This window comes from Orycteropus afer, unplaced genomic scaffold, assembly GCF_000298275.1.
Source record: "Orycteropus afer afer isolate SDZICR_OR568_19922 unplaced genomic scaffold, OryAfe1.0 scaffold00398, whole genome shotgun sequence".
Lineage (NCBI taxonomy): Eukaryota > Metazoa > Chordata > Mammalia > Tubulidentata > Orycteropodidae > Orycteropus > Orycteropus afer.
This window is the reverse complement of record NW_006921985.1, coordinates 1,175,731-1,186,119: the sequence shown is the minus strand read 5'-3', so window position 1 is coordinate 1,186,119 and position 10,389 is coordinate 1,175,731. Positions and strand designations below refer to the sequence as shown.

The window sequence follows — 10,389 nt, the reverse complement described above, 5'->3', positions numbered from 1 at the left end:
ATCACTACGGAAGTAGGATTGCCCAACCTTCCTTCTGAGGAGTGGCTGGTGGGTTTGAACCGCCAGCCTCCTGGTTAGCAGTCAAGTGCCTTAGGCAGTATGCTACCAGAGCTCCTTTCATGTGGCATAGTAGCATTAAAAATTAGTAATTGACACTGGCCTTACCCTTAGCTCAGTCAACATTTTTTCTTGTGAAACTAACTTGGCTTCAAAATATGCTTAACAGTACATTTATCTTTGTAATATTTTGGCTGATACTAATGTAAAATCAATTGTGTTCATTGGACGTACTATCACCTAAATAGAAAAAATAATTTCAAAACTATTTCAAGTTTGTACCTGTAGTTTGAAATGTGATTGGTTTTCTTTGTTTAGGCTGTTGGCAAAGACAATTTGGATGCTAAAATTTCTAGCTTGAACAGTGAAATTCTGAAACTTGAAGAACAAATCACTCATATGAAAACCAAAAGTTTGCCTGCTGTGGTAAGAGAGAATGCCCAGTTATTGAATATGCCAGTTGTAAAGGGTGATTTTGATCTTCAGATTGCTAAGCAAGACTATTATACAGCAAGACAAGAGTTAGTATTAAATCAGTTGATAAAGCAAAAGGCATCGTTTGAACTTCTACATTTATCATATGAAATTGAATTGAGAAAGCATTGGGACATACAACGTCAACTTGAAAATTTGGTTCAAGAACTTAGTCAAAGTAATACGATGCTACAACAGCAATTAGAAATGCTAACAGATCCATCAGTGTCTCAGCAGATTAATCTAAGAAATATTATCGATACCAAGGATTACTCTACTCAGAGGTATGCTGTCATTTCATAAGTATTCTTCTTTTTTTTTTCTTCTATTTTTGTAAAATACTAGACAGAGTTCAAACTAAAATTGTGGAAGTTTAAAAAATTATTTGCACCACTTTTCTGGCCTTTATATTCTCTCTCTCCACTTTTATATGCCTCATTTTCCCTTTGTAATTTTTACTCCCTTTTCCATTAATGTTTGTTTTGGAAATAGCTCCTTTAAAGCTGAGTTATAAGAAATATTTTTTATTTATAAATATATATATATATAAATATTTTCTATCAGTTGAGGAATGAGTATATATGAGATCTTATTCCTCTTTTTTTTTAAAAAAAAAAAAAAAAAAAGTTTGTCCTTGCATCGGTTTAGATTTGTAGTGACCCCATGTCCCCTTTGTTGTTGTTGTTATGTGCCGTCGAGTTGGACCCGACTCATAGCGACCCCTCCTTGGGTTTCCGAGGCAGTATCACTATGGAAGTAGATTGCCCCATCTTCTTTCTGAGGAGTAGCTGGTAGGTTTGAACCCCCAGCCTCTGGTTAGCAGTCAAGTGCCGTAGGCACTACGCTACCAGAGCTCCCACTTTGGGCATCATTATATGGATACTTGTTTTAGATTTTGGGCAGGAGCAACTACAGCTTAGTATGGTGGGTATTACTGGGTAAGAGATTACCTTCATTTGGAAAAGGTGGCAATGAAGAGGTAATACATTTCTGTGTTTAGTTAGGTGTATCGGTGAGAATGGGTATTAACTGTCAGCCCTTTTCTGAGTGCCTGAGCAATTGATAGAGCTTTGGTGGTGCAGTGGTTAAAGTGTTTGACTACTAACCAGAAGGTTGGCAGTTCTAATCCACCAGCCACTCTGGGTGAAAGATGAGGCACTCAGCTTCTGTAAAGATTGACAGCCTTGGAAACCCTGTGTGGCAATTCTCCTCTGTCCTGTGGGGTCGCTATGAGCTGGAATTGACTGTCCGGCTGTGGGTTTTTTTGGTTTAAGCAATTGATAGCAGAGGGATACTGAAATTGCACGGCTAAAGTAGTCTAAGGTCTAAAGAAATCTGGCTTCTACTGCTTTTTCTCTAGGATCTAGGGTAGAGTTATTTAATCTTTTTTATTTCCTTATTAATAAAATGATGGGCTTGGATAGGTCTGCCTCATTACACAGTTTCAGAGCACATCATTAGTATCATGAGCTGTGTGAATGGTACCTCCTGGATTTGTGTAGTCACATGCTGCAGGACCATAATTGATGGCCCTGGGCTTAGACCAGTTTTACGAAGTCTATTGCAACTTGTTAAAAAAAAAAAAGTTTTAAATCTTAAGAAAAATTGTAGGTATATGTGAAAGGTGCTGCCTTAAATTTTTCCATTTGTCCTGTAAGATGAGAGAGTTTTCTGCTGTTAGTGTTGAGGTTTTAAAGTGACTTGGTGGCTCATTGCAATTGTAATTTGTAAATCAAATATGTACAAGAAGATTAGAGTAGCAAACATTTATTATTGTTATCTGTGTAGCCTTTTATTGTTTGCTTTTTTTTTTTTGTACATTTTATGCTTTTTATATTTTCGTTTCACTTTTTTCTCTTTTAATCTCATCACAGACCTGTAAAATAGGTTGATATTATGATGAGGAAATTAAATCTCAGATTGATTTACCCTAGGTCATGCATAGCAGAGCCAGAACTCAGACCTAGGTCTTCTGTTTTGGGCTCATTACTGGTTTTACTAGGTCTTCTGTTTCAAGTTCATTGCTGGTTCTGCTACATTGATAGTTTCAAACTATGAGAGAGGTTTTTTTTTGCCAAGCATCTCTATAACACTTTGTTTTTATAAGTTTGTGGCAGTTAAAGGCAAGAATAATTTTACATCTAAAACTTCAGAGATGAGGGAACTGGAGATGTAGATGCGATAGTTTGTAGTATAGTTGGGATAGTTGATTTAGCAGCAGAAAAATTAATTTTTGTAAGTTGTTGCTTAATTGCCCCCAAATATCTCTCAATACAGTGAATTATAACTTGGAAAACTACAGACTTGGAAATATTTTCTAGTAATTTTTATCTTCACATTGTAGACTTTATCAACTTTTAGAAGGAGAGAATAAGAAAAAAGAACTGTTTAGAACCCACAGAAACCTGGAGGAAGCAGCTGAGAAATTGCAACAGGATGTTTCTGTATTAGGAGATCAGTTGGCAATATCTGCTCAAGAACATTGTTTCTTTCTGTCTAAACTCAATGATGGTGTGGACATGCTTTGTGATGCTTTGTATCAAGGAGGAAATCAGCTTTTGCTTACTGATCAGGTAAGTGCTTGCCATAATAATTATAAACACTTCAAAAAATAATGTTCATCACAAAAGAAAAGAAGTATCAGCATGAGGAAATACTATCTTAAATACCATTTCACTAATACAAAATTTATATTTGGGTTATTTCTTTCTAGTTTTTGTTCATATATAAATATATTTTTCTGATAGCTTTGATCAATGACCCAGAATTTAAAACAATTATAAAATGTTTCAGACACACAAAAGGATACATAATGTTCATGCTAAGTATTAAAAAATAATAACCCCTGTAGTTTTTCATCCATCTTAACAAATAAATTTCCCTTGTATTTAAAATCCTCTGTGTATACTTAGTACGCTCCTTGTAGTAGCATTCCCTTCCCTTCCCTTTGACAAGTAAAAATGATGCTTAATTTTGTTTACCATTTACTTTCTTTGATTTATAGCTTTATTACACACATGTATCCATTTTTCAGTGTTACGTATTTTTGGATTTTATATACATGGTTACTGTTTGTATTATTCAGCAACTTTCTTATTTCTTACCATTTTTCTGAGATTCACCCATGTTGCTACCTGTACAAATATAGTTCATTCATAGTTTACTCTGTTACGTAGTTGGTATTGACTTATAGGAAGTTCCTGACTTATGATGGGCTTCTGTTTTCTATGACTGTTGTAAGTTGATGTAAGTTGAATACCTCATTTTTTTCAGTTGTCATTATTTTTGTCTTTTATCAGCATCTTTATAAATCTGATCTTAGTTTATCTTTGAGAGTTGGAACCATTAGTTATAAACTTACAGATATGATGTTATCAGCAGTTATGTGTTGCAACATTGTATGTAGTACATATTACAGACAGTAACATGTATGAAAATAACAAACATGGATGGTCCTAAGTATACCTTTATATGAATATCTGCAATTTAATTATCTGTTCTTTGACACACATTTATTTTGGTTTTACTATTACTATTACTGCTATGGGTAGTATTTTTGCATGTGTCATACATTTGTGTATATTTGATATTTTATGTATAGATTATTATGTTGTTACGTGCCGTCAAGTCGGACCCGACTCATAGCGACCCCTCCTTGGGTTTCTGAGACAGTATCACTACAGAAGTAGTATTGCCCAACCTTCCTTCCGCAGAGTGACTGGTGGGTTTGAACCGCCAGCCTTCTGGTTAGCAGTGAAGTGCCTTAGGCACTATGCTACCAGAGCTCCTTTGGGTTATTATAGCCACCTGAAATAGCAAGCCACTGTGTCAGTCCATCTCGTTGAGGGACTTCCCCTTTTTCGTTGACTCTCCACTTTACTAAGCATGCTATCCTTCTCAGGGAATGGTTCCTTCTGACAGCATGACCAGAGTAGGTCAGGCCAAGTCTGGCCATTCTCACTTTCAAGGAGCGTTCCAGCTGCACTTCTTCCAGGACAGATTTGTTAGTTCTTCTGGGAGTCCATGGTAGTTTCATGAAGCTGTGGAATGCGTCCTAAAAGACTGCGTTAGTTGCCAGCAAGTGAAGAATTTGAATTTAAGTGTATTCTTCCCCAACACCACAACTCAAAAGCATCAACTCTCTTTAGTCTTCCTTATTCATTCTCTAGCTTTCACATGCACAAGAGGCGATTGATCCCAAAGTTAGGCCCACCTTAGTCTTCAAAGAGACGTCTTTGCTCTTTAGCACTTCAGTATCTGTAGTGGTACTATTTTAGCAGCTGTCAAGATATTTAGAATTTAACTGAAATTAAAGATAGTTTCTCAGAGATAAGATAGATAATAAATATTACTTGATTAAAAAACAAACAAAACATTAGAACTGTTCTGTGGAACTGACATTTGTGACAAGTCTTAAGCAGTCATTCTTGAACTGGCATGTAGAATCACTTGGGGAGCCTATTTAAAGCACAGCTTCCTAGCCCTATCTCCCAAGGTGAGTGAGATGAGAAATCTCTTTATACCAGGCACCCCAGGTGGTCTTGATGCTGGTGGACTACGCTGAGAAGCTGGAAGGTTGAGGTGGTTAGAGCTGTAGATTTTCTGAAAACTTTAGTGATCCTCCTGAAAACGTACAAGAGTGTTTCACTCGAAAGCTGTGGAATGCGTCCTAAAAGCCTGCGTTAGATGCCAGCAAGTGAAGAATTTGAATTTAAGTGTAACAGGTCTAGCAGGTTACATTCTGGAGCGTGGGAATTAACATAAGTCAGGTGGGTTTTTTTTTCTTTTGGTTAAATGTCACCTTTAGTGTGAAAAAAAAATGGAGAATTTGTTGAAGTAATTCTTTTTTATTGGTAATTGCTTTGTTCAGCAATTTCTTAGTACCTCCTTAGTCTAAACAGAGAGTAGGCCAAGCGCAAGGTTTGATTGATTTAGCTGAATGTAAGTACCATGAGGGAAAGTTTGTTCTCTCTTGTATTCCTCATTTCTGAAATAGTGCTCAGCACATTGAGCACATGAGAGCGGCATTGAGTATTTGTTGAATACTGTATATGAATATGTAAGACATTTTACATATCAAGCACTGTTAAGGAAGTTTAAAATGACCTATCAGAAGTTGTTGCAATTGGTCTTACTAGTTGTTGTTAGGTGCTGTTGAGTCGATTCTGACTCAGTGATACTACGTTCATGAAACATGTCCAGTCTTGTGCCTTTGAAAAGTTTATATTGACTTTATTATGGATTTTTAATTGAGGTTTATTGTTAAAATTGTGGGAATAATTAGGAAATCATATAGATTCTTTCTATAAATTACATTTGAATTTTATATTGATGGTATGAATGAAGTTCTTCTTTTTTTTTTTTTTAATTGTGATTTGGGTGAAAATTTACAGAGCAAATTCCCTTTCCATACAGCAGTTCGCATACACTTTGTCTCATGACATTGACCACAATTTACCACAATGCAACAGCTCCCTTCCCACTTCCTCCCAATAGTTACCTCTTCCCTGTGTCCATGCACTCCTGCCCCCTGAGCTGTCTCCCTGTGTATAAGCAGCCCTTCTTTCTCCCATGATTGTTCTCTCCGAGGTGTATATCTATCTCAGGTAAATGTTCAACTCATATGCCTGTCTTTTGTTTGGCTCGAAGCCATAGGTGTGGGTTCAATTCCAGACCTGAAGGGCAGCTAGGGGCCATAGTCTCAGTTCCTCCAGGCTCTGTCGGACCAGCAAACCTGGTCTCTCCCCGCCCCCCGTTTTTTTTTTCTCCAAATGATTTTGAGTTTTGTTCTGCATTGTTCTCCCTCTCTATCAAGAATCTCCTACATAGATCCCCTTCCAAGTGGTTGACAGTGGTAGCTGGGCACCATCTAGTTCTTCTGGTCTCATCGTGGTATAGGCTGCAGATCGGATGGTATACCGGGTGCTAGGACTAATTGTTTCCATGAATTTTTGGTTTTCTTCATTCTTCTTTGCTCTGGATGAGGAGAGACCCATCATTGCATCTAGATGGCAGCTTGTAAGCTTTTAAGATCCCAGTCGCTACTTGCCAGAGTAGGAGGTAGAACAATGTTTTATGTAGTATGTTATGCTAATTGAGCTTGATGTCCCCTGCGACTATGGTCCCGAGCCCACAGGTTCAACTACTCAGTCCCTCTGGGTAGCTGGCTATGACTAAGCAGTGACTACAACCTTGTCCCTTGTCAGCTCCACTATACACCTGGGAATTCAGATCATACACGTAAACTTATAGGACCATTGTCTGCTAACCCTATACATGTTGTTGGGTACACTGCCTGCTTCACGTTGTTGTTGTTATGTGCCGTTGAGTCGGCCCCGATTCATAGTGACCTCTCCTTGGGTTTTCGAGGCAGTATCACTATGGAAGTAGATTGCCCATCTTCCTTCTGAGGAGTGGCTGGTGGGTTTGAACTGCCAGCCTTTGGTTAGCAGTCAGCCTTTTGGTTAGGCACTGCGCTACCAGAGCTCCTTCCCTGCTTCATAGACATAATAGTTCAGCCTGTCCACCCATGTATCCACCCGTATACCCATGTTTGCCTTCACTGACAACGCAGTACAGTATGTGCAAAAGTTCATCTTTGTTATCTGTACGTCCCATGTACCTGTCTATGTCTTTCTCTTCCTCGATGCCACCATATTGATCACTCACATTTGGTACATTGCCCTTCTCTTCACCCAAATCAGTACTTAATCTCTATCTATCTAACAGTGTTCCTTCCCTTCCCCTCCCACCCCTGGTAACCAACAAAGAAAATTTCCTTCCATAGATAAACCTTTCCTTGACTTTTACAATAACGGACTAATACAATATTTGTCCTTTTGTGATTGACTTATTTCACTCAGCATAATGTCCTTCAAGTTCATCCATGTTATGCGGTGTTTTGCAGATTCTACATTATTCTTTAGGGTTGCATAGTATTCCATTGTGTGTATGTACCATAGTTTGGTTATCCATTCCTCAGTGGATGGACACCTAGGTGGTTTCCCTCTTTTGGCTATTGCAAACAGTGCTGCGATGAACATGGGTGTACATATATCTGTTCTTGTCATGGCTCTCACTTCGCTTTCTAGTAGTGGAATGGCTGGGTCAAATGGTATTTTTAGTTCCAACTTTTGAAGGAATCACCGTGCTTTCCACAATGGTTGTACCATTTTACAGTTCCACCAGCAGTGTATGAGAGTCCCAGTCTGTTCACAACCTCGCCAGCATTTGTTTGAATGAAGGTCTTGAATTAACAATTTCTTTTCCTCTCTCAGGACCTACTGGAGCAGTTTCATCAAGTGGAATCTCACCTGAATAAGCTCAATCATCTCCTTACGGATACTCTGGCTGATGTGAAGGCAAAACGAAAAATGCTGGCAGTTAATAAACTGCATCAAATGGAAAGAGAATTATATGTGTATTTTTTTAAAAATGAAGATTATCTGCAAGATATCGTGGAGAATTTAGAAAGCCAATCAAAGATTAAAGCTGTTGGCCTTGAGGATTGAAAACTACAAAAAATGAAATCTTTATTACCATATTGAATTGGAATATGTTATTTTTTATTGTTTTACATGTTAGGAGAATAGCTCACATCTAACACTACTAAATTTTTAAATTCAGAGACAGTGGAACATTTTATTTAATGAACGCAAGTATAACATCCATTTGTTTTTTTCCTAATATACAAAAAACAAAACAAAACTCGCTGCCCTTGAGTTGTTTCCAACTTTTAGCAACCCCTCCTTGGGTTTCCGAGATGGTATCTCTATGGAAGTAGATTGCCCAATCTTCCTTCAGAGAAGTGGCTGATGGGTTTGGACCACGAGGCTTCTCGTTAGCAGTCAAATGCCTTAGGCACTATGCCACCAGAGTTTCCTTTCCTAATAAAACACGTTCAAAATGCCAGGACTTTTTATGCCTTGAGCATTGCTTGTTGGCACTTCAGTGGGTAATACAGTTAGTCCTGAGAATTTTTTACTTACAAGGACAAAGCACTGTTATGTGTAAATATTTTTTATTCTAGGTCTCCTTTATTATTTTTTGGGGGATGAGGGGATATAAACTTTTTAATGTTGAAATGTTGAAAATATTTGTATGATTGTGAGTCAGTTTTATTAAATCTGTATGCCTTAATATATGGCATGGCTGTGCTCCTTCCTATTTGAGTATTGTGTAGAAGGTCACAATTCTACCCCTCAAGCTGCGTTTCCCCAAAAATGCTAGCTATAGAGTTCGAGGCTGTTTTAATTATTGTTTCCATTTATACCGTGAAGAGTATCTGGACTCCACTGGCCTTTGCTTATTTTAGAGGCAGGGTCCTCAGAGTTTCTGCAGGTCAGATACCAGCAGTGCTCTGACTTCAGAGTTGCTTAGCATCGTGAGTGACCTCCAAGTGAAGTTCAGAATTCCAGTGAATGCTATTTTAATTAATTTCTTTGTAACAAAGAAACAAACATTGAGTTGCGTTTAATTTACAATACTGATACAGTATTTGGACAATTAGAACTTAATTGATGTTGCTGTAAAATCATTAGAAGTTGCTTACATGCTGGGTACTGCATCAAATGCTTAAGTACCCAATTTAGACGTGGCTGTATGAAATACCAAGTGAGCTGTATGCACAGATGACAAGAACCTTCAAACCTGGTTTTACTATTTAATGCCAATCTAAAAAAAAATACGTATTTTAGGTGGCCTTTATGAAATTGTTTTCATCTATAAATTAAGGTGAATAAGCCCTGTTGATTTTCTAATCCATTGATCAGAAATTTTTTGCCAATTGTTATGTTTATGCATTTTAAAATTTATATTAAGCAGACCTTAATATACTTGTCGCAATAAATTTTGTGTAAGATTTTACTGTTGGCTGGTTCTCACTTGAGTGTGTTGTTTTTTTTTTTTCCCCTGTTCTGACTTGCCATTGAGAATCTGCTTTTAATTTTTCTTTTCTCCAATCTTACAGAAAAATACAGCACCTGTTTTCTTCACTCATGGTAGCAAATTCTGTTCAGATCAGTGCCAGATGTATCTGATGTGTGATCAGATGCTTGCTTTGTATGGGCCATTACCATCCCTCCGCCAGGGGCCAGTGGAGCTCAGTGGTAGGATGGCAGCTTGTGTACACCCTCGTTACTCAAATCAGCTAGAAATGATTTTTGTGTTGCTAGATTTGTATATTTGAAGATCAGTAACTCATCGTTCAGAGCTTAGAAGGTATGGGAGTACGTTGATTGCTTCACAGTTGCTTGACTGAAAGATTCTTTGCTTACTCTGTTTGGTGTAGTACTCTAGTCATCCTTATAACCTACTTACTGTCCTGTCTTTTATGGGGTCATCAATACCTGTTTACTCTGCTGGTTATTGATAGAGTAATTTTCATGAAGGGCTCAGTACATAAGTGTTCCAAATAACTTGTGTTTCTTACTTTGAAGTCTCAAAAAATTGACATGTGGGCATTTATCTTATGTTTAGGATTTATGAAAATGGAAAGTTCTGAGGCGTTGGTAGGCTTTGATCTCTCTAAGACGCCGCTCTCCAGTATTGCTCAGAAGATTTTGTGTGCTATGCACTCAGTCGATGTAGCGGATTCTGAGAATTGGAGAGAGAGTGAAAAGAGTGAGTAATTTTTCTGAACCTTTCTGGGTTTTGTTACCATGAACGTTCATTATTTTTAACACAGATTTGAAAACGAAGTGTCACCAAATCACTCCATAGAACTTTGTGTAGGAAAATCCCATGCTTTAAGTACCTGAAACTGAGCTCCCCCTCCACACACATAACCACACACCTACACACTCGCACACCCAAACACACCACCACCACCTCCTGGCTCAGTGCTGCCCAAGCTTCTGC

At 37.9% G+C, this 10,389-nt stretch overlaps 1 protein-coding gene across 1 annotated transcript in view; it reads left to right on the top strand.

Moving 5' to 3' along the window:
• HAUS3 (HAUS augmin like complex subunit 3) overlaps nt 1-8,042 on the top strand; it is a 10,232-nt gene extending 2,190 nt beyond the window's left edge. The window contains exons 2-4 of the mRNA XM_007953490.2: nt 376-815; nt 2,876-3,104; nt 7,809-8,042. Coding sequence (XP_007951681.1) covers nt 376-815; nt 2,876-3,104; nt 7,809-8,042 — 903 coding nt within the window. The remainder of the gene's footprint in view (nt 1-375; nt 816-2,875; nt 3,105-7,808) is intronic.
• The last annotated feature ends 2,347 nt before the right edge of the window (nt 8,043-10,389 follow it).